Below are 23,732 nucleotides of genomic sequence, written 5' to 3'. Positions count from 1 at the left end.
AGGAAAATGCAAAAACAAAAAGGATCAGCCCTGAGGTGCAAAACACAAACATACACAAACTAGCAGCCCTGAGGTGCAAAACACAAACATACAAAAACAAAAAGGATCAGCCCTGAGGTGCAAACACATAAAAATGAAATGCAAAAACAAAGGAGCAGGTCTGAGGTGCACAAACATACAAAGCTAGCAGCTGAGTGTGCCCAGGGACTGCACTTGTACTTAAGCATTACTTGTATTGTGATTGCACAGTGCCTTCGTTGCATTTCTTTTGTATTTGTGTTTTGCACTCAGGGCTGCAGTTTTGTTTTTGTATGTTGTTGCACCTCGGGCCGAAAGTTTTTTGTTTTGTTTGCTTTTCTTTGTATTGTTTTTCCTCAGCTTCTGTTTGTGCATTGGTTCACTTCAGCATGCTGCACTGCCCCGGGCAGTTTTTGTTCTTGTTTTTCTCGAGGTGGTGAAAAAAGAAGGACAATTTTCCATTAATATTCACAAATGCACAGTTATGAATGCATGGTGTAGCTTACCAGGACCTATATTAGAAACAGAGACCCTTCATACAGTGATGTTGATCATCAAACATGTTTATGCTCTGTAATCGTGTACATATGTTTACCAGCATACAAAGGAACAGATGATTGGCTGAAACATAGCCTGAATGATTGCTGTAGTACAAAATTCTTCAGGGAGGACAGAGTCTAGACACCATCTAGAATTGGCCCCAGATGGTGTCTAGACTGTATCCTACCTGAAGAAGTTAAGTATCCTTTATCAAGATTATATTCCCTGTAAATATATTTTTTCACAGAATTTATTTGTGTAAAATGTAATTGATTCAGCGGTGCAGTGAGATTCATGTCTTTAATTAAAGTATAACAGCATAATTTTTTAAATGACAGCTATTAACATATAATTTTACCAGTGTTAACCTTTTTTGTGTGGCTATCATGCCAGGAAAAATCATCTTAGTTTTGGGTTACACCTTATAATGCAATTGTGAATGATATATATGAGTTTATTTTAATTTTTTTGTTTGTTTTACAAAAGTATTTTTATAGGGACAATGCACATTGATTAACATTATTGTAAATGTGCCAGTAGCAACCAACTGGCTAGTTTTCAACTGCAGTCCCTTTTAACAGGAATCATTCAAAAAGGGCCAGGTGATGTCCCTGCTGAGTCTGTGACTGACCTTGAACTCTGCTAGATAAATAAACTGTCTCTCACAGCTGTCAGGAGCTGCCATTTACAGGCATATAAGTGCTCTTTGCCATTCCACATTTATCTCCCCTCTCTCCCTCTCTCTTTCTCTTTCTCTCAGTCTGTCTCCATCCCAGCACCCCCCCTCTGCTAATATCCATTAACTTTGGTTTCATGCTGGGATCAGGAGTTTATTTTCAACAAAATGAAAAAGGGTCAAAGCAATCTGTCTTTGTAGAACACAGTCTAAAATATATTTATCAGCAAGTCAGGTTTGGAGAACCTGACTCTTTGAAAAGAATAAATAGGAGAATGCATTCAGGCTCATATATTTAGAATCACCCCTGGAGCCGTGTTTGTTGGGTGATGAAACAGGCTTTCATTCGGGACCTTTTCTTTAGTGTTTTAGTCTCTAAAGTCACTGGCCCCCATTATCAGACCTCTTATTTAGCCATGCTGTTTGCTTAAAAGTACATTTCAGTCACATATTGGTATATTCATGTCCATTGTATATATTTAGCCACCCTTTCATAAGCTTGCCTTTACGCTGCTTAGATTTTTTCTTGATGTGCCAGTTAAACGGTGAATAAACTCTACCCAGCTGCTCGTCTAGGCTATGGTGACCTCCCGCCTTGATTACTGCAACTCTCTCCTTGCAAGCCTGCCAGCTTGTGCCATACAGCCACTACACATGATTCAACATGTCGCTGCCCGACTCATCTACAACCTTCCCAAATTCTCCCACGTCACTCCTCTGCTGCAATCACTCCACTGGCTACTGGTCGCCGCCAGGATCCGGTTCAAAGTCCTGACCCTCGCCTACACTGCAGCCAACAGGACAGCCCCTATCTACTTGCAGGACATGATTCGATCCTATATGCCTGCTCGACCATTCCACTCTGCAGCAGCAGGGCGCCTTGTACCCCCTCCCACCCAAGTAAAGGGATCACAGAGCTTCTCCACCCTAGCTCCCAAGTGGTGGAACAAACTCCCCGTCCCTCTTCGAACCTCTCCCTCACTACCCATCTTCTGCCGTGGTCTGAAGACTCATCTCTTCAGACTACCTGGACTAACTACCACCACTCTGTATATTTCATTCTAAATCCCCCCCCCCTTTCATGACACTCGTTACATGTTCCCCCATCCCAGCACTTTTTGGTAATTTGTATTTGTCCTAATATTGTAGCTTGTTCTTCTGCCTAGTTGGCTTGGCAGAGGTTAGATCAGAATAGTGTTCACTGTGTGAACTAAACTGTGTTCTTGGTTAGAAATAGCTGTACAAAATAAGTATTGAATCTTATTGAACCTGTGTTTTGTAGTTGTCCATGATCATGAAATGCACTTTTGTACGTCGCTTTGGATAAAAGTGTCTGCCAAATAAATGTAATGTAATGTAGACGATGAGTGAATATGGTGAACAGTGTCTTTTATTATTGAGCAGACATGTTTGCTCATGTGCTCTCTCTCTCTCTCTCTCTCTCTCTCTCTCTCTCTCTCTCTCTCTCTCTCTCTCTCTCTCTCTCTCTCTCTCTCTCTCTCTCTCTCTCTCTCTCTCTCTCTCTCTCTCTCTCTCTCTCTCTCTCTCTCTCTCTTTCTCTGCCTCTGTCTCTCAGGTGGTGTTCAGCCGATTCTGCAGCCCCTGTGACATAAAGGAGCTCTTTTGCACAGCCCTGGGGCTGCCCAGGTAGGAGTCCCAGCTCTCTGACCACAGTCTGTGGCACAGCAGCTCCACATTATGACATAAATGTCAGGGATCGGCAGAATTACACTATGACATCTTGTTGCCTAATACAAAATACCTCCCAAGAATATATCTATAAACAACAATCAAAATGGTGGAGGCGAAGGTTGCTTTGCAGCTGGCACTGAGATATCAACCATATACAAAGGCGGATAGAAAGACATACATTTTCTAGACATATTTCAAATACAGTATTAAAAATTCTGCCTATCCCTGCTTAGTACAAAATGCTTATGTTGAAATCCTGCTGTATAACTGTGGTCCTCGCTGTGTGCCCAGGGGCATTGTCATACTGAAACAGGAAAGGGCCTTCCCTAAACTTTTGGAGAAGCACAGCATCATCTAGAATGTTATTGTATGCTGTAGCATTAAGATTTGGCTTCACTGGAACTAAGCAGCCTAGACCAAACCATGAAAAACAGCCCCAGGCCAAGGAGTATTCAGATACTTTCGGTCATATAGGGTAAGTGTAAATGCAGATTTAGAGTCAAGGGCAGGTGAACATCTGATATCAAATGTGTTCACCCTGGAGAAGCAATAAGAGTCTGATTAGTTGTGTTGGCTGGCCTTTAGCCCTCCAGGCTAACCATCTCTTGCTGTGTGGTGAGGTTGGTAAGGGATGTGGTTCAAAGCGCACGGCAGACCTACCCCTGTTGCATAGACACCTGATTGGCCAAAGGAGTCACGTTCATGCAATGAGACAAACCCACTGATTGGACCTCTCTGCCTCCCCAACAGAGGCTATGGCCAATTAGCACTGCCATTCAGGGCTGCCATCCACAGCCCTCACACTGAAGGCACCAGTATACTCCAAACAAAGTCAAACCTTTGTTCAAAATGACTCTTTTCAAACAAGAGATAAACAAAAAGTCACAGTAAGTTCATGCCACCAGTGTGAACTGTTCGCAAGCAGTTCACAAGTTCGCAGGCCTCCCCCTGTCTGCAGTTGGACCATCCAAATATCACCTGGTTGATGGTTGCTTGTGTCATGGTTGATTGGCCAGTTAAATTTTATTTTCTGGTTCATTTCATCACTGTTCTGTCTTGTGAGAGCATGTGTTGCAACTGAATGACCAAAGCTTTGATACAAATTGCTCCATGACGTGTATCGAATGTAATTTCACACAAATAACCACACAAAATTCATTCATTGCAATCCAATGTGTGTGTTTAATAGGAACACCAACATCTCCCTGTTGGATGTGAATGGAGCCATGGTGTCCATTGACCCCACAATGCCACGCAACTCTGAAAGGTAGTCTCACCTGCACCTCAAACACCCACTCATCTGTTTCCTGTTTCAACACATGCTCCTGGGTCACCAAGAGAGGTCTTTCCTTGTTTTACATGCGCCTGGTACATTCAGAGCATTTATCAGTTCCACTGCTTTCACCTGTGGTAGTAGAGGCGTTTACCTGTATGACATATACCTGTTACAATTATCAAGGATATGTACATGTGCTACATATACTTAGTAGATCAAGACAAATCTGTACCCGTGCTTTATGCCTTGATCTGAGTGAATACTCGATTCTGATTGGCTTGTGTGTGCTAAAACCTGATAGTTTTGGTCAAATGGTGTCTAGAATACAGCTATCTAGATTCCACTGGTATTGATACAAACTGTCCTACATGACGTCATATCTTTGTTACATTGACACTGTAGAGGCATTTGTATGAGAAATAACAATTTCTGAACAAATTTTGATGTGTTTATTTCAGTGTGTTATCATTGCATATGTAAACATTACACCAGGTTCCAGAAAAACTTCTGGGAAAAACAGAGCGATATCTCCCCAGCTCATTTGCAACTATGTGACCCCTAGTTGCTATGCAACAGCATGCACAACAATTCTACAAACAGTGAGCTAGCTAAGCAGGCTGTTCTATCAATGAGCCACATTTATTCTTTATTATTTATTATTTATTGTAAGTTTGCGAGCGTCCATGAAGGATGTTGTGCCATGTTATTAGCCCATTGGTTCCCATCCCATTACATAGGCACTTGAATGCAGACAGCTTTGCTATGATTTTGCTGGTAGTATAGTTGCAGTGTGTTATATGTACCCTTTTCATTATCACCTGTTCCATTGCATTCACCTGATACATTAAGAGAGGTCTTTACCTGTAATACATACACCTGGTACATTGAGGTCTTCCCTTGAACTGAGTACTCCTGGTGCATTAAAAGAGCTGTTAAGAGCTCGTCATCACCTGTAGTGCATACAGAACCTCCATTTCCTATGCATTGTACTGTACTGAGCTTGTATTGTACATGTGTCTTGCATACATGCATACAGCCTTACATTACAGGTGTTCAGCATTATTCTGATATTTTTCAGATATTATTCTGATATTTTCAGAATTATTCACTTTGATTTCGCCTAGCAGTGATCAGTGTGAGAACACTGTGTGTTAGCAATGTCCATTTCCTTCAGCCCTCATGCTCTTATCTCCTGACAGTGCCCATATGCAAAACATCTTTATTTGCAAGGCAAACAGTGCAGGCTGGCAGCTAAAGAGGAAACTCACTGCTGTCCCATGGTTTGGATTCAAAGTCTACCGTACCCCCTTCCCCCTCCTTTCTACCTGCAAATAAAGTGTTCAAATGTGCGTAGGGAATGTGTACACATGCACTTACCTTACACGCATTTGAATACTTTAGTTGTATACACAGGAGAACTTACAGCACAGTACAGCACGTTATTGAAATATACAATAAGTACAATACAATTATTAATGTGGCCAGATTATCAGGTTAATAAATTCTAATACAAATGCACAAACCCAGACACAGGCATGCACTCTTGTACACACAACCACACACACAGACCTATACACAGCATAAACACAGGTCCATACATATGCACACATATATGCAAATACAATAATGTTCTACTCTCACTCTCACACATATTTTCCAGGTTGCTACTGCTCTGTAGAAGATGAATGTGTGTTCAACCTGTGGTTAAAGCTGGGGGACATATTACAGCGTTGCGCTGCTGGCTTTTTCACTGCTTGCTTTTGTTCTCTCGTAAATGAAGGTCACCATACAGGGTGGTGCCTCTGACCGGGGGACCGCTTGCAGGTGAGTCCTTCTTGGAAGGAACTAACAGGTTTATTTAATGATTACACCACAGCATTGGGGGGGGGGGGGGAGCACAAAACTGTCACTGAGCTCAGGAGAAGGAGGTAGATTCAGGAGGGCAATGCATGCAATGGCACAACTTTTGGCACACACCCACTGCCTCAGAAGCGGAGGTGCAAAAGGACACACGCTTACACAATAGCATTCTCAGAACATTGCATGTAAAATTTTTACAGCTACAAAGCCACAATGCACAATGCCTCAAGAAAGGCGTGAGAACATTAAGGAGTAGCAGGAGAGTGTGGCACAGAGTTCTCTGCTGACCTGGCTAGCCCCCACCCCCATCACCGCAGTAAACCTGCTTTGAAAAGGTGCCAGTAATGTCTAAAGCAGCTTTCCTGTATAATTTCCCAGGCCTCCCTCAAACCAGCCGCACACACACACTGTTCTGTCTGCACAGGTGTGAACATCTCCATAAAGATGTTGTAAAAACCGCCCCTCTCTCTCTCTCTGTCTCTGTCTCACACACACACACACACACACACACACACACCACTGACTCGTTTATTTTCGGCAGCGCCATAAAACCGTGTAACTGCTGTTTCCCCGCCGTGTTGCACACGTTCGCCGCGTCCCCGGAGGAGAGCCGAGCCCGTGCCCCTGACCTCTGACCTCCGACGACAAACAAGAAAGCGCAACCTGCAGCGCAGCTGCACAGTCTTTCCCCCAGTCTGGGCTGAACTTTGTCCAGGACATGGCAGGCGCCGTAACAGCAGGCGGGTGTTTGTGAGCTCTTTGTTGCGCGTTCGCTGTCCGCCGGAGCCGAAATGAATGTCGTTGCTCGAGGCGGCTGAATCAGAGGAGCTTTTTTACTCTGAGGAGATCCTGTTTGTAGAGCTCGGAAAGGTGAGCGGCCAACCGCAACGGCGACATCTGCCTCTCTCAGATATTTACCTGGATTTCTTTCCGTCTGCTTGTCTATCTATCTGTCTGTGTGTCTACCACTTCTAATTTCCTTTTTTCCCCTTTAATAGTTACCTTATGGTAAATAGTTATTTCTGAAGTGTTGTGTGTGTGTGCGTGTTTATTGAGTGTGTGTGTGGTGGTTGTGGTGTGTGTGGGTTGTGAGAGGTTTACCTGCATGGTGTGGGGTTAGTGGTGAGGTTTACCTGCGTGTGTGTGGGGTTAGTGATGAGGTTTACCTGTGTATGTGTGGGGTTAGTGATGTGATTTACCTGTGTGTGTGGGGATAGTGATGTGGTTTACCTGTGTGTGTGGGGTTAGTGATGTGGTTTATCTGTGTGTGGGATTAGTGATGTGGCTTACCTGTGTGTGTGTGGGGTTAGTGATGTGGTTTACCTGCGTATGTGGGGTTAGTGATGTGGTTTACCTGCGTGTGTGTGGGGTTAGTGATGAGGTTTACCTGTGTGTGTGTGGGGTTAGTGATGAGGGTTACCTGTGTCTGTGGGGTTACTGATGTGGTTTATCTGTGTGTGGGGTTAGTGATGTGGCTTACCTGTGTGTGTGTGGGGTTAGTGATGTGGTTTACCTGTGTGTGTGTGTGGGGTTAGTGATGAGGTTTACTTGTGTGTGGGGTTAGTGATGTGGTTTACCTGTGTGTGGGGTTTGTGATGTGGTTTATCTGTGTGTGAGGTTAGTGATGTGGTTTACCTGTGTGTGGGGTTAGTGATGTGGTTTATCTGTGTGTGGGGTTAGTGATGAGGTTTACCTGTGTGTGGGGTTAGTGATGTGGCTTACCTGTGTGTGTGGGGTTAGTGATGTGGTTTACCTGTGTGTGTGGGGTTAGTGATGTGGTTTGCCTGTGTGTGTGTGGGGTTAGTGATGTGGCTTACCTGTGTGTGGGGTTAGTGATGTGGTTTACCTGTGTGTCTGTGGGATTCTTTGTGCGGTTTACAATGTGCTTTTTAATTACAGATAAAGAGGAACTCTTTCAGAATGTACTGAGCCAGGTGGCTGAGCAGTTCTCCAGGTACACATACTTATTTTATACTATTGTTATTATTATTATTGTTGTTGTTATTCTTTATGTATTATTATTATTATTATTAGTAGTAGTAGTAGTAGTAGTAGTATTAGTATTATTATTACGGGACTTTGTGCTGCATGAAGCTTTTCCTCCATATGTGCATTCTGCAGGGCATTCAAAATAAATGAACTGAAGACTGAAGTCACAAACCGCTTGGCCATGCTGGAAAAAAGAGTGGAGTGTAGGTGACCCCCTTCGACCTTAAACATGTTTTTTTCTGCTGTATTTTTCTACAATGCAACTTGTAGTTCCTGACTGCAATACAAATATTTAATATCATAAAATATTTTCCCGCTCAAGCCTTTGACAAGTAAAAAGTTCAGACACTTTTAATTTCTTAAGGCATAATGAAATTTGCAAGAACAAAACTTGTGTCTCTAAGGCAATATGGCTCTTGATGATGCACAGGGTTGCTTAAGAGGAAGTTGATTGGTGCATTAACGGGAAGGAACAGAGCTGGGGGATCCGGCATGCGCTTAATGTCCCCATGTATGTCATAGACTTTGAACTGTAAATGCTCAACGTCGCCCTACACATTAAAACTGTTACAGGGGTTGCGGGGTGGCTCAACCAGTTAAGGCACTGTTCTGGTGCATGCATGAGCCCCGTGGTCTCTGTTCGAATCTGGGCCATGCCAGTGCTCACTTTGGTTATTAGCCCTGCAGGGCATTGTGCAATTGGATGGGTGGGTTTGGTCAGTTAGGAGTCTGTGCCTCCCAGGATCTGCTTGCCGAAGCCGGACATGAACTGTCTTCCTCTGGCTCTCATCCTTGCGAGCTCAGCTTTGGGCTGTGGTGTGAATGAGCATGCTGACGTCTGCTCTCTCCCAGATCAGCAGCGGGGATCACTGCATCAACACGGCTGCAAATAACTAATTTGACATTCCAAATTAGGCTGTAAATTTGGCTTGTCAAATTTTTTAAAGATAATATATATTTTATTTTATTTCATTTCAAAAGTAAGAGTATTAGCCTACAAGTACCAGAATAGTGTGGGGAGGATAATTATGTACTGTGAAGAGGTGCATTTTAGATGCTTCTTCAAAATTGGAGAGTCTCAGCATTCCAGATGAGAGGAGGGAGAGAGTTCCAGTGCTTTGATGCTGCACGAGAGAAAGCTCAGCCACCGAGAGTGGAGGGCTGGGATGTGGGGCTGGTTAAAAGTCTTGATTTAGGTGTCAGCCTCTTCAAAGCAGATCAGGATTCAGGTGTGCTTGTCTCGATGCTCGTAATTCGGTTTGTGTATGACACCTTTAATATTTCATAAGGTGGAGGCTGCAGCACACAAAGTGTACTTTGTGCTTTTATCCTGAATATGTTCTGAGAATTGTCATATCCTCCTGAGACCCAGAAGAAAAAAAATTTGGTATTAAAATGTTTTGACATAACTCTGTCTTGGATGACAAAAACAAAAAATATTATTTATTTTCTCAGAATGTCCCTTTCAAGTTTCAGCATACTAGAATATATAGTTTGTGAGATTAGGCCCAGAGACTCATGTCTACCACAGGAGACAAAAATAAATAGTCAGGCCATATGAGGATAAGAGATGAGGGGCTGCATTTTCAAAGTTTTCATGCATGCATGGTCTAAAATGCAAGGCACAAATGCTTTTAGGACATGGCCAGACCCCATTTGCTAGTTTGACGGCGGATAGTTTGAGTGCAAAGTAAGGCAGAAGGTTCAAAAGGGCAGAGCTTAGTGGCTTATTTAATTAATCGGTGTGTCTTGACGTAACATGCGATAAACCAATCAAAGTGTCATCTTCTATTCCCTTTAAAGCCGCCTGCATTTGCCACTTCGCAGATTGCTATTATAACGGCGGATTTAGCAAGACATTGAAAAAAAAGACAGATTTACCACTGTGGATAAAGGCCTGCTCATGCGTGAGTCCGTGAAAATTGTCTGAATGAACTGTGTAATGTGCGGAAAATTTGCTTTCGTTTCGGAAAAAGGTTTATTTTTCTTACTAGACTTTGTCTTACTAGACTTTTAGTTCTCCTTAGAATCGTTTTGTTCAGTTATGGACTAATAGGTGAAATCAGCAGGGATTTAAATGCTTAAAGAAAATCTGGTCACTATAATCCAAAAAAATGTTTTAAAAACTAATAATTAAGGTTAAGAATTGGTGACATTTGAATTAATCTTTGTTTTTTGAATCGTATTGTGATGTAAAAAAAATCATCATGCACAGTGAATTAAAAAAAAAAACATTGCAATGCATTAAGGTAATTTTAAATGTCCAAATAAATGCAATATACTGGACAAAGTTTTGGACTTTATTCAATCAAATGAACCCTTCTGTCTGCTTACCAGGCTGTAGATGAAGCAGCTCTTCTGCCAGCTGTTCCATGGCCGTGCTGCTGCTGTGTTTCAGTTCATTAACTGGACATGCAGTTCACCACCACGCCTTCTATGGTCTTGTAATGTGTCCACATTTACGTTGGAAATAATCCATGACTTTTGGCAATGTTCTGCCACACACAAAGCACAACCAAAATATTCAGGCCGTCTGAGGGCTGTATTGTAATGGTCCACCTGACTTGCAAACATCTGAAGTGCACTGCAGTAGGCTACTCCAAACTCCTGTCTCTTAGTCTACAGTGTGTGTTTTCATGAATTTTCCATTTAATGACAATTCATGCAGTACAGTATAGACATGTCATCAGACACATCTTTAACAGAATGGCCAATTTTATTTTATTACTACGATTGTCTAATTTGGATCAATATTATGACCATCCATTATTACACGTTGAATATTTATTGTATATACACACAAAATGATTCACACATTAATCTTTATAATGCACTTTATAATCTTGATATATTTATGCATGTTTGTGTGTGCCCCTGACAGGAGGGAGTATGGGCTTCGCTAATCCGCCTACATGGTGCACAAAGCACCTACACCATCCTGTCTGTTACACATTGCACATTACAGTCTTAATATTACACCCTAGCGATTAAACTGTGACATTAAAACCAGGTTTTGGTTGGTCATAATGTGAATGCTGGTTTTAAGTCATGTCCAAGTCTCATTGTTAGGGCACAATATTAAGATAGTAGTGTGCATCAAAATAGCAATTCTCAGACAATTACCATGACCAGACTTCATTTTGAGACCAACTCGCCCACATGGGCGCAAGGTCATTTGCTATTTTACCAGCGTAGGCGCTGGACGGGAAAATGACAACTGCGTCTGTCTGACACTAGCGAAGACACTACGCGGGTCACTGCTGCATTGTGCTGAGTCCAAGCTAGAGCCCAAAGTGTTTGCTTCTGAGTCAACTAAAACAAATCTTTGTCCTGATTATGAACAAATTTTTTATTTATGAAATTTTTTACAATAAATTTAATGACTGGTTCCTACAGACATGAATTGATAAGGACCAAAGTTAGGATGGGCCTGTCTACGCAGAGACCGAAGCTTGCATAGGTCCCTGTGGAGAAAGTGTCCAGGATGGGTCTCTGATGTTAAACAGGATGCACGTAAATGCTGATACGTCAGATCTGTTTGGACCAACTCTATCGTCAGAGTCCACAGAGACCAATCCTGGCCTCTGTCTCCACGGAGACCCATCCTGAACCTTGGTCTCCATGGAGACCCGGTGCACAGGCAGCGCAGGGTGCGCACAGAAAGTGGGAGGCTCAGGAAGAGCGCAGTGCTGAGTGCTTATGTGGAGGAGATGCCAGGGTCCAAAGAATCCTGATAAGAGCCTGTTACATCAATTTCATCTACCTGAGATAGTGTGTGTGACAGTTAATATTAATAGAACTGAGAAGACAAGTAGATGGCACCGTGTGGCTGTGCTGTGGGTGACATGGTATCAGGGTGTCCGCATTTGTCTGTGCGTGTGTGCATGTTCCTCTCTGTGCGTGTGTGCATGTTCCTCTCTGTGCGTGTGTGCATGTTCCTCTCTGTGCGTGTGTGCATGTTCCTCTCTGTGCATGTGTGCATGTTCCTCTCTGTGCGGTGTGCATGTTCCTTCTGTCTGTGTGCATGTTCCTCTCTGTGCTAGGTGCATGTTCTCTCTGTGCATTGTGCATGTTCTCTCTGGCATGGTCTGTTCCTCTCTGTGCATGTGTGCATGTTCCTCTCTGTGCAGTGGTGCCATCAGAAGTCCTCTCTGTGCGGTGCTGCATGTTCCTCTCTGTGCGTGGTGCATGTTCCTCTGTGCATGTGTGCATGTTCTCTCCTGGTGTGTGTGCATGTTCCTCTCTGTGCGTGTGTGCATGTTCCTCTCTGTGCGTGTGTGCATGTTCCTCTCTGTGCGTGTGTGCATGTTCCTCTCTGTGCATGTGTGCATGTTCCTCTCTGTGCATGTGTGCATGTTCCTCTCTGTGCGTGTGTGCATGTTCCTCTCTGTGCTTGTGTGTGTCTGCGTATGCGTGTGTGTGAATGTCTGTGTCCATGTGCATGTGTGTGTATGTCTGTCTGTGTGTGCCTGTATTTGCGTGTACATCTATGTGTGTATATGTGTGTGTGCACGTCTGTGTGTGTGGGCATGTGTGTATGGATCTGTCTTTGTGTGCCCATATGTGTGTGTGTCTGTGTGCATGTGTGTATGTGCCTGACTGCGTGTGCTCGTATTTGGTATTTCTGTGTGCATCTGTGTGTGTGTGTGTGTATGCATGTGTGTGTATGATGTGTATGTGAGTGGAGGTTTATGCATACACAGGTGTGGATGTTTATGTGTTCATATTTGTGTGTTCATGTATGTGTTTCTGTATGTGTGTGTTTATGTGCATGTATGTGTGGATGTGTATGTGTCCATATTTGTGTGTTCATGTATGTGTCTTTTTGCACATATATGTATCCATATTTGTGCATGACTGTGAGTGTGAGTCTGTGTGCTCCTGTGTTCCTCCCCTGGAACAAATCACACCTGAGAGCTGCAGTTTGCCCATCACTGATCTTGCTGCAGCATTGTTTTTAACATACATTTTACTGCCTGTATTCTACCATCTCCCCTGGTTACCTGTGTGCAGTTCACCTGCCCCTCTTCTCTCTCTCAAATTATTATTATTTTTTTCACAATAGAACTGCTAAAGCAGTAAATAGTATGCATATATGACATTAACAACAATGCTTCCCAATAAAGCACAACTAACACTCACTCCCCCTCCTACATACACCTCCTAGATACATTCTTCCAACCTTTAAAAACACCCCCTTCTCTTTCTTTCACTCTCAACTTGTTTACCTGACTACCTCTCTCTGTGGTTACCTTTGTCTTTCTACCCTCCCCTCTCTCCCTGACTCTCTCTCCCTCTGTCTCTCTCTCTCTCTGTCTCTCTCTCTCTCTTTCTCATACACAACTCTTGGTCTTGCTCAGTGGTTAGTGTGTCTGTGTTTCAATATACTCTCTCTTTCTGCAGTATAGCTCTCTGTATTTTCTAAAGCTGTCTGTACCGATATTTAGGTTCTGTACATCACCTCTCTCTCTCTCTCTCTATGTCCCTGTGTCTTTCTTTATACCTGTTGCAGTGGAGGGCTTGAAGGTCGTGGAGATTGAGAAGTGTCGCAACGACATTAAGAAGCTCCGTGAAGAGATGGCCTCCAGAAACAACAGGTCAGTAACATTGAACTCTCAACCCTGACCTTTAACCTCCATGTTCTCTGCCCTCTTTTTTTGTATATCTGTCAGTTGAGGTGCACTCTCTGAGGGGGGCAAATTTATTCCCACAATAGAAACCTTGATTCTGTGGGGATTGGGAAAACTGGCTCTACCCTTCCCAAATTTCTCATAAATCTGGTGGCTTCCATTGTTTTCCAGTTGCCTTTAGAATAAGAACTAGAAAGGCATGTAGACACATGCAGAGCATGCGGGAAATCATAGTCATTAAGCCATTGCAGTGGCTCTCCCATGGATAGTGAGTTTTAGATTACATCTCTGGAGTCTCACAGAATATTCACTAATTTGATACAGTACGATGGCTCATACGCATAAAGATGACAAAATAAATTGAATGGACACTTTTCAGTGAAAAATTTGTGTTAACCATTCCTGCATTTCTCTCCTTTTGCTTTGTATTTAGAAAGACAATATTGAGGAAGGCAGGGAAGCATAATAGCATGCTTAAGCAATATCTCACGACAGACAGTGGTACAATATATTGTGATTATATTACAGCTCAAAGTTGTTGTGTGTGTCAGGCCACAAATCCCGTAGCTGTGATATAATCACAATATACCACGGACTGGAGTGAGTTATTGCTTTTATAAAATGGTTACCAAACATGATAATATAAATATTATAGATACAATCAAAATGAAGCCATTTTTATTGACAATTTCATTACAAGAATAATTAAAAGTAGTTCCCGGCTGGACAAACATGCACAGGTGGTTGCTATGCAACTTTAGTAAACTCTCTTTCGTTCTGCCGAACTAGCTAGTAAACAAGCTAGTGTTAGTGACCTAACAAGAGTTTATGCCTTATTCATGCTTATTTGTACGTTCCAATTGATTGTGCAACCACTGCAAAACTGTCCAACATCAGTAGGATTTGTTGCGTAAGTCTATTCATTTTGTTAGGTGTAGGAGACACATTCCTCGGTGTGGTGAAAATTCTGCTCCACGTTCTTTGGTCCCTGAGTTTTGGCTCCCTTGTGCCCACTTACGGACATAATCTTTCTCACCTCAAGGCACGCATATAGTTCCAAATGTTTTGTGACTTGACTTGAATGGCTGCTTAGCTGCGGAGTGATAATTGAAGTAGAACTGTAAAGAAGCATTAGACATCATAGCCGTGGTATACAATTATGCCACGGCTATTAACCAGTCAGATTGCGAGATTTGAAAGCTACCCGTTTTATAACCTGATATGAAGTAAGGACGGTATGTAACTCTGTTGGGGGTGAAGCCAGACAATATAGGAGATACATCAACAACCTCACTCCCACGCTCACAGTCAGTTAGAACAGGAGTTCACTGGAGTTGACACCTATACTTAGAGCACAGGAGGTAATGTCAAAGACAGGTGTCAGGTGACACTCATTACACCTTATCAGTGTAATAAGACACTGTAAGATCTGACTTGCATAACCTTGAGTGAATTCTTAAGACAGAACATCAAAGAACAAAAAATTTCCAGAAAACTGAATGGTAGATTCCCAATTGCTTGTGAGACAATGTTTGCTAAACATTAAACTAAACAAGTTGTTATAAAAAGTTAATTTAGTCTTCGAAATATCAGAAAGCATACATCCCAAAAACAAATTTAACAATGTGACAAATGAAAGGATTAAAATTGCATATTTCTTTAACATTGCTATAATTCCAGATAAAATTGTAATGAAGGACCATGTAGTACTTCCAGAAAGCATTTACTCCCTTAAACTTCTACACATTTTGTCCTTTTACACCCTAAAATGGAAATTAATTGAACATATAAAATTCAACACCTTTATTGTGCATCACCTCTTATTTTATTGACATGATTTACATTTCTCATTACAGAAGTATTCACCCCCCCAATACTACAACACTGGGGAAGTTAATACTTTATAGGCCTTTGGGAGCTGGCATAGCTCTTCTTGGATATATATCATATATCTGAAAACTTCCATTTAAATATGTTTTAATTTCACTTTGCAACACAGCAAAAATAAGAAATAATCAATGAGGGGTGAACATTTTCTGCTGTACAACATTCAAGGGTCATCCAGGAAATGGGGAAAATGTTCATGCTCGTACCATTACCCTAACTCTCCTGAGGTTTTTGGAATGTTCTGACAGCTAAAAAGTGTTTGATTGATTGAATGTTTTCTTGATCTATTGATTGATTGGTCGATGTATTGATTGGCTGGTTGATTAATTGGTTGTTGCATTTATTGATTGGTTCATTTCTCCTCATTACAGTAGTTTCCTGGATGATAATAAGAAGTTGATGCCACGCAGAGATGTCCCTTCTTACACAAAGGTAGGCCATCTAGACTATACCACACCCAGACAGCGGGGAGTCAATCAAAGTTTGTCCTTTTTTTTAATCTTACCTCCAACTTACCAATCAGTCCTATTGTTATTTTTACCTGCCTCATCCCCCAACTGGCTTAGCCTTTATTTTAATCTAAAAACTGGGAACATAAACTTGTAATTGATCTGCTGTGAAATATGAAATGACTGACTTGAGAGGTGACAGAAAACAAAACAAAACTTGAATAAGCTTGGACGTCAGTTTCTTATCCACCTCGAGTCAAAGAACACCTCACTGTGTAACTCAACCACTACGTCAAGACCCCTCTACAACAAAAGAACTGCACAGACGTATACCCCTGTATAAATAACGATTGGCTGGATAATTCGAATGACTGCTGAGCATGCACATAATGGTAGGTCAAAGGTAGTTAAGGACAAATATTCTTGATGTCTCCAAATGAAATGTAATGCCTGTTATAGCACTCTAATTTTAAAAGAATTGGAGGACTGCCACTGGCATGCTGCCTCAGGATTCCACCAGTTACCGAGGGGCAGTCACAGAGGTCGGGTTCCAGGTTGGGGTCAGGGGTCAAGAACAGATGTGTGTAGGTTGGATGCAGTAAAGGAAGAGTTGTTAGATTGCCACTCACAGCCAGGTGAACATAGTAGGTTTCTGAACATTTGACCATTTTGGTATGTATGTAAGACAGCCAGGTGTGTAAGTTTCATAGGTCATGGTGTGTTGTTATAATAAACTGATTGACTGATTGATTTATTGATAGATATGACAGGTAGGTCCACAGCCAGTTGTGTTGTTATGACAGCTCTTGCTGCAGCAAAGTGTGTGACAGTCCAATGTACACTGTAAGTATGACTAACCAATGTGTAGGTATTACAATCAGGTATTTAATTTCAGTTAGGTGTGTTGGCCTGCCAGTCCAATGTATGGGTTGGATGGTGAGGTGTGTAGATACAACATCTAGGTGTGTTAGTATCACACTCAGTTGTGTTGGTCTGATAGCTCAATCCTTAGGTGTGCCAGTCAGGTGTGTTGGTATCACAACCAAATGTTGATACCAGAGAGCTGTTTCTATCACAGCCAGGTGTCTCACTATCACTGCCAGGTGTGCTGGTATCACGTGCAGGCATTAGAAGCTGCCCTACAGCCAGGTGTGCAGGTGCGGCACTCGTACAGGTGTGGGGTTAACTAGGAGCTCTGTCACCTGCAGTACAGGCTCTCGCAGCAGACCATAGATGCCCTCAGAAAGCCTGCTTTCGACATCTGGCTGTGGGAGTCCAATGAGGTAAGAAAAATGACTTCACGCAACCTTGCATTTCTCTTTTTTATTTGTCTGTCTGTCTGTTTGTCTGTGTGTCTGTCTGTCTGTCGGCCTGTCTGTCTCGTTCCCTCTCTCCCGTTCTCTCTCTGTCAGTGTGTCTGTCCGTCTGCGTGCCTCTGTCCGTCTGCATGTCTATGTCATCTGTCTCAGGAGGTAGTGGAGACTCTGAAAAAGCCCATCTTCAATGTGTGGCAGTGTGAGCATCATGAGGTAAGAATGATAATAACTAATTAGAGTTGCAGAAGGAACTCTTGAACTTGCATGTATACTGTATTACATTTGTGAAATTGTATGCATATTGCAGGTACATAATCTCCTTGCCGAGACATATAGAATAAATGGTATGCTATGCTCTGTGTACATGACACAGTAAAGGTGGAGTTGGTGGGCAGGTATGGTGCGGCTTACTATTGTTGGCATGCTATAGCATGAGTGAATAAGATGAGTCAGGTAAAGGTGAGTTCAATGAGTAGGCAGAAGTAGGTAGGGTGAGGGTTAATATTCTTGGCTGTGATCCAGCTAGGTATTTATCCTAGGTTATGGACGCTCAAACATTGCCCTGGTTTTCTTTTCTCCCAGGTAATTAACTGAACAATTAGTTCCACTGATTGGCCCGACTGTCCTCAAAATGACTCCCAGGTAAAGGGGAGGGTGTAAAACCAGCAGTTATTGGACCTGGAGCACTGTGATTTGAGTAACAGGGTCCTAGGTAAATAGCCAGGGTAGGTAGATTAAGGACTAACAGATTTTGCGTGTTGTAGCATGGGTAAATACATCTGATAAAGGTTGATCGAGCTGGTATAGTAAGGATTAGAACACAGGAATAATGAAAACTGCAGTGGCATTGGAGTAGTTTTGTGACAAAGGTGAGAACAATTACAACTCATTTCCAAATATTGTTCGAAAAACAAAGCAGTACTTGTCCAGTTCAACCCATTCAGTCAATGTAGAAATATTAATCTCCTCATATGGACAAGTTTAAACTAAGGATCAAGTACTGGCTTACATTTAAAAGGAAACAGTTAAAAATTCCTGGTGATTAAATTCAATCACATAATGTTTAAAACGTACGTATTAAATTAATTGCACATAATCTCTTTTAATCTAGACTATTTTTTATTACCCTACCCCTGCTGCAAACCATGTTATTATTATGAATAGGTCTAGCCTTCTGCTTTTAATTTTTTTTGTGCTGGTGATATTACTGCATTTTTAAGTGTTTAGGCTGGTTTAAGATAAACCACAATCTAGCACAGCACTAAGACTATGCTGCTGCCACATGTATGTGGTTCTAATAACCTCAGTGAAGCATGTGGCAGTGTGGGAATACTGCTGTCAGTCATTGTTAGTGCCAATTGACGTATTAGATGTCCCCGGTGGTATAATGTGAACATTTTCAAACGTGTGTGATCAAAGAAGGCTGTACTGACCTCATGCTGAAGAATGAAATGCAATTGAGAAAGCTGGAAAAAGAAGAACTGAAGAAAAATAATGGTGACCCTATTCATGGTGTGATTATTAGATGTTGTACAGGGCCATGAAAAGGTATTTGCTCCCTTCCTGATTTCCATATTACATATTTGCCACACTGAATGGTTTCAGATTTTTAGACAAAATATAATATTAAACAACTGAAGGAAACTGAGAAACACAAATGAAAAAAGGTATCAAACACCCAAATCAGGCAAAGCTCTCGATTTACCAGTTGATCTTCATGCCTACTCTCACCTGTGGTCATGAGCTAAAGGTGGTGACCAAAAGAGTGAGATTGTGAATATAATGGAAGAGTATCACCAGGGAAGTTATCCAGCGTATAGTGAAGTCTACGGGTTATTGACTTCCAGCAGTCATTGAATGCAAAGGATTTGTTACCAAGTAGGAAATATGACTTTATGTTAGTTTTTCCCATTACTTTTGCTCCCCTAAAATGAGGGAGCAAAGGGGGGAGGGGTGCTATGTATAAAAAGGGCTGGTACTCCTACGGGGATCACCCAATATGGATGAAAATACTCTCGAAATAAAGCTGACAGTCTGCACTTTAACCTCACATTCATTGTTATACTGCAAATCTAATGTGCTGGAGTACAGAGCCAAAATAACAAAAATTGTGTCACTGTCCCAATACCTTTTACTTTTGCATTTAACTGTACTTGTATGTACCTCTCCAATATTTAGGGGGTAGGAATGGTCGTGCCAATACAAATGAACAAAAATTAGGTTAAAATTTGAAGGAAAAAAATAAGTTCACTAATCTGTGCAGAAATATATGCAGTGTGTTGCCCTCACAATTTATTTCAGATATATGGCAGTGGGCAAACGTTACAGGATGAGGAAGTGACCTCATGTTGTTGCATTGTCACCAGATGCTGAGTTGCTTAGAACATATGTACCATGACCTGGGCCTGGTGAAGGACTTCAATATCAACCCCATCACCCTGAAGAGGTGGCTGGTAAGAAAGGCGGGGCCAGGGGCCTCAGAGTTGTCTGATTGGTTGGTTCATCCTAACATATCCTAACCTGACAGTACTGCCAAACCTGTGTCACACACTAAGGCAAGACTGAACACTAAACCTGTGTTGCTCACAACACACCCAACCTGTATCCCTCATGTTTCTGTTTAACTCAGGGGACTGCAATCCTCATCCTAGAGAGCTGCAAGGTGTGTCGGTTTTGCAACAAGCTCAGCTCTTAATTGATCAAATAAAGCAGTCGATTGCAGTTATCTCACATGAAGTAGTTCCTGTATCCTTCTCCCCCTGACAGCTCTGTATCCACGACAACTACAGGAACAACCCCTTTCACAACTTCCGCCACTGCTTCTGTGTCACACAGATGATGTACAGCATGATATACCTCTGCAGTCTGCAAGTAAGTTCACACTTGTTTCCTACCCTCATGTCTGTGCACTCATAGGGAGCTGGTGTGACTCCACCCTGAGAACTGAACTTCAATGCTGCACGCATTAACTCTGGAAGCTCTATTTGTTAAAGGATGTTACAACCCATAACTCACCTGCCTTACAATAACCTGGTGTACGCTATTGGACGTACCATGAAGCCACCTCAACAATAACCACAACTCAAAAGAAGACCCAGTTAAGCAAAACTGGGTCTTCTTTTGTGATATATAAAATGCAAGAAGGCTTTATGATATAGCAAAACGGTGTTAGATCGATTTGTCCTAAAGGAGTCCTAAGCATATGTACAGGTTCAGCGCAGGCTGCAGGATCTCAACGGACAGGTAGATGTAACCCACGCAAGATGTCTAAAAGTCCATCCTGCAGTTCGTTTCAGATGTTTTGAGTTAGAAATTGGGGTAATCGCTACCTATCCTAATAATCTGCACTCTTAAATAACTTTCTATGACTAAAACGTAACACAAAAGCTACTATTTGTGACTTAACATGTTATAGAAGAGTTTATAAGCCAAGATGGTGTTGTCAAGATGAGCAGACAACAGACAACAGTAGGCAATTCCGAGCTGCAGGCCTCAGACTCAGACCTACTTAAAAAGATGCACTTAATCAATATATATTCTGGCATCTTCTTAATAACGTTGCTCAGCGACGGTCCCGGCGTCCTCACCACAGGCATCCTTTAGACTGGTTGCCAAGCAATGGCGTGCGTCGTCTCTCGGGTGCATCTACGGATCCGCATCTCTGCGACAGGTCCGTGACGTCATTATGTTTGTCTGTAGGGGAGACAGAAACAAACGTGGCAGCAACAAAACACAACGCACAAAAAACACTGGGACGTAACAAAGGAGATTGGTGGCTTTATGATCATCAGCATCTGGCTGTGTGGATCAACCTTACATTACCATTCAACATTCAAGCCAGTAAATTGTTGTCCCGCAATGAAAGTTAAAGCGTAAAGGTTATGCTTTTGAGGACTGTCAAGAATTTTAACTGCTTCACACCTTCAATTACTGTGCTGTGTTAAAAGCCATTAAACAAACCACTGATGAAAAGCCAAAGCTTTTATCTCTCTCGTTACATCTCTCTTGCACTCTGAACATCTCAGATAAAGTATCCCTCATTTTCACTCTTTATTGCTCGCCATCTGTCTCTTTTGGTCCACTTTCTGTCTTGTTTTATCTATCTTATGTTCTTTTAAAACTAAGGAAGTCTTTTTAGGACTGAACTGCTATTATTGCTATTATTGTGGTTGTGACACATGTCCATTTGAATTGAATGCATTATCTCCTTTGAAACACATTTATATATCAATGGCCATACAATAAATCATTACAAATACTGTACTCTGTATGTATGTGAATATATGTGAGGGATTGTATTAGAATCAAAGCTTTCTGAGGTCTAGTCATTTCTTGTTCGTGCAGCAATGTGAGGTTTTTTTCTCCTGTAGCCACCATCCAATTTACCGTCTAGTAACCAACAGAAGTACGTGGCATAAATTATATGTAAAGACATAATATTGTACACCTATGTGACTGATAAATAACAATAGGCATAGACTTTACTTTGTTTATTTTGTTTTGTTTTGTACTATCTCTCTATCTCTCTCTCTCTCTCTGTGCACTTCCATGTTGTGTAGGGCACAGAGGCAATCATGTATTTTTTAAAGAGTCATCAGCAGTATAATTGGCTGAGTCATGCTGAGTCACTGCCAACTGGAGAATCTCAAAAACAAACAGCACACAGTGAGCAGCTATGGGCTCCCACAGAGCCTGGAAACATGCAACAACCAGATTCAAACAGCCACGCACAGTACGCAAACACGCGCAGCACATCTCTGAGCGGGGTGAAGGAGGTTGGGAGCTGAAGGACGAAGCAGTAATCAAGTGCTATCGTGCTCACAGGAAATTGGCAACAGCAAGTTTGGCCTGTGTTGTCTTTAGAGCCCTGGTTGTTTTTTCTGTCACGCAAGTGCTTTAATTATGGTAGTTGATACAGTGACCAGATGGATCCCTAATTCCTAGGGCTCTTTATGAAACCGTCTGTTTTCTATTCCAGTTTGAGAGTTTGAGAACCCTCACCCCACCCCCAGCACCCAAGGTATAGGGGAGGCATCTGGTCTCCCGCATTCATTTTGTCCGTTTGTGACTGTCCTGTGGGATGGTAGATCTGCCCCGGGCCATGTGGGAAGGCGAGTGGTACCATTCGTGTGTTGAATGATGTGGTCGATGAGAGTGCTTCAAATTTCAGAGCGGTGAATGATGCATTAAACTACGCGGTTGAGGAGTTATCTTGTGTGGCTGTGAGATATTGACCCATCTGTCCCTCACTCACAGGAGAAGTTCACTCAGGTGGACATCCTGATCCTGATGACCGCTGCCGTGTGCCATGATCTGGACCACCCCGGTTACAATAACACGTAAGAAAGCCCTTCATCCTCACCGGGCAATAGGAGGGGCAGCAGGGATGTGGGTGCTGCCCACCAGAACTTGGCGGTCCAGAAATTCAAAACCCTGCCATGTGTTTCTTTCTCCCATGAGCTCAACCAGCTGATTTTACTAATTAGATGTACCTCCCGGGTGGAAAAATTGTGCTAATTAGCAAATCCAGGTGTTTGGGACAAAATACTGGGGCGGACCTTTGCTTTTTGAACCTGTATTTTCCACCTCTGCAGCCTGTCCCCCTTTGCTTCTGTCCCCTCCCCTTCTCTCTTGTCATCAGTCTTTTTGTCCCTCTGCCTCTCCTTTCTGATCTTCAGCATTACTCTTCCCTTTCTAAATATCTATCTCACATCTCTCTATATCTATCTCTATATATCTTTGTTAATTTTACCTTCACTCTTCCCTCTACCAGCCACATATTTTCTTGTCCTTGCTCATTCCTCCCTCTTTTTTTCTCACCCTTCTATATTCTCCTCCTCTCTCTAATTATTTTTTCACCTTTTACTTATTTCAATTCAATCTATTTTCGTCTTTAAATTCAGTTTCAAGGTTGCAAAGCAATAGCAACAACAGCAAGTGATTACATAACTGAGCTCCATGTTGGGGGAGAACAATCATTAAATGACTAATTCTGCCTCTCCTGTGGACTCAGGTACCAGATTAATGCGAGGACAGAGTTGGCGGTGCGCTACAACGATATCTCTCCGCTGGAGAACCATCACTGTGCTGTGGCCTTCCAGATCTTCTCCCAGCCCGAATGCAACATCTTCTCCAACTTCGACCCCGAGGCCTTCAAACAGATACGCCAGGTGGGTGTCTATGTATGTGTGAGCATGCACATGCTATGTGTGTGTGTGTGTGTGTGTATGACAGCACACATACGTGGATGAATTCATTTCCTTGGCTTTAATTGCATTCTATTAAACAATTTCATTATACTTTCTCAGTGGTGTATGTATTTGTCTGTGTGGTCTGTTCGTATACTGTGTACAGTAGGGACATTGGGGGACTAACAGGTCCTCCATAGTGACTGAACAG

At 42.3% G+C, this 23,732-nt stretch overlaps 1 protein-coding gene across 2 annotated transcripts in view; it reads left to right on the top strand.

The window, feature by feature from the left end:
* pde9aa (phosphodiesterase 9aa) overlaps nt 1-23,732 on the top strand; it is a 40,552-nt gene that overhangs the window by 9,648 nt on the left and 7,172 nt on the right. The window contains exons 2-13 of one of the 2 annotated variants that reach the window (XM_064327787.1): nt 2,811-2,881; nt 4,116-4,193; nt 5,983-6,026; nt 7,962-8,016; nt 8,184-8,254; nt 13,564-13,648; nt 15,940-16,000; nt 17,430-17,546; nt 19,700-19,786; nt 20,100-20,204; nt 22,590-22,672; nt 23,347-23,503. In XM_064327787.1, coding sequence (XP_064183857.1) covers nt 2,811-2,881; nt 4,116-4,193; nt 5,983-6,026; nt 7,962-8,016; nt 8,184-8,254; nt 13,564-13,648; nt 15,940-16,000; nt 17,430-17,546; nt 19,700-19,786; nt 20,100-20,204; nt 22,590-22,672; nt 23,347-23,503 — 1,014 coding nt within the window. Of the gene's footprint in view, nt 1-2,810; nt 2,882-4,115; nt 4,194-5,982; nt 6,027-7,961; nt 8,017-8,183; nt 8,255-13,563; nt 13,649-15,939; nt 16,001-17,225; nt 17,301-17,429; nt 17,547-19,699; nt 19,787-20,099; nt 20,205-22,589; nt 22,673-23,346; nt 23,504-23,732 lie in introns of both variants that reach the window. The other variant, XM_064327788.1, reaches the window with a different exon arrangement.

The sequence above is a fragment of the Anguilla rostrata genome, chromosome 3, assembly GCF_018555375.3.
Source record: "Anguilla rostrata isolate EN2019 chromosome 3, ASM1855537v3, whole genome shotgun sequence".
NCBI classification, from domain to species: Eukaryota; Metazoa; Chordata; class Actinopteri; order Anguilliformes; family Anguillidae; genus Anguilla; species Anguilla rostrata.
Note: the sequence above shows the minus strand (reverse complement) of the source record. Positions and strands in the feature narration are given on the sequence as shown.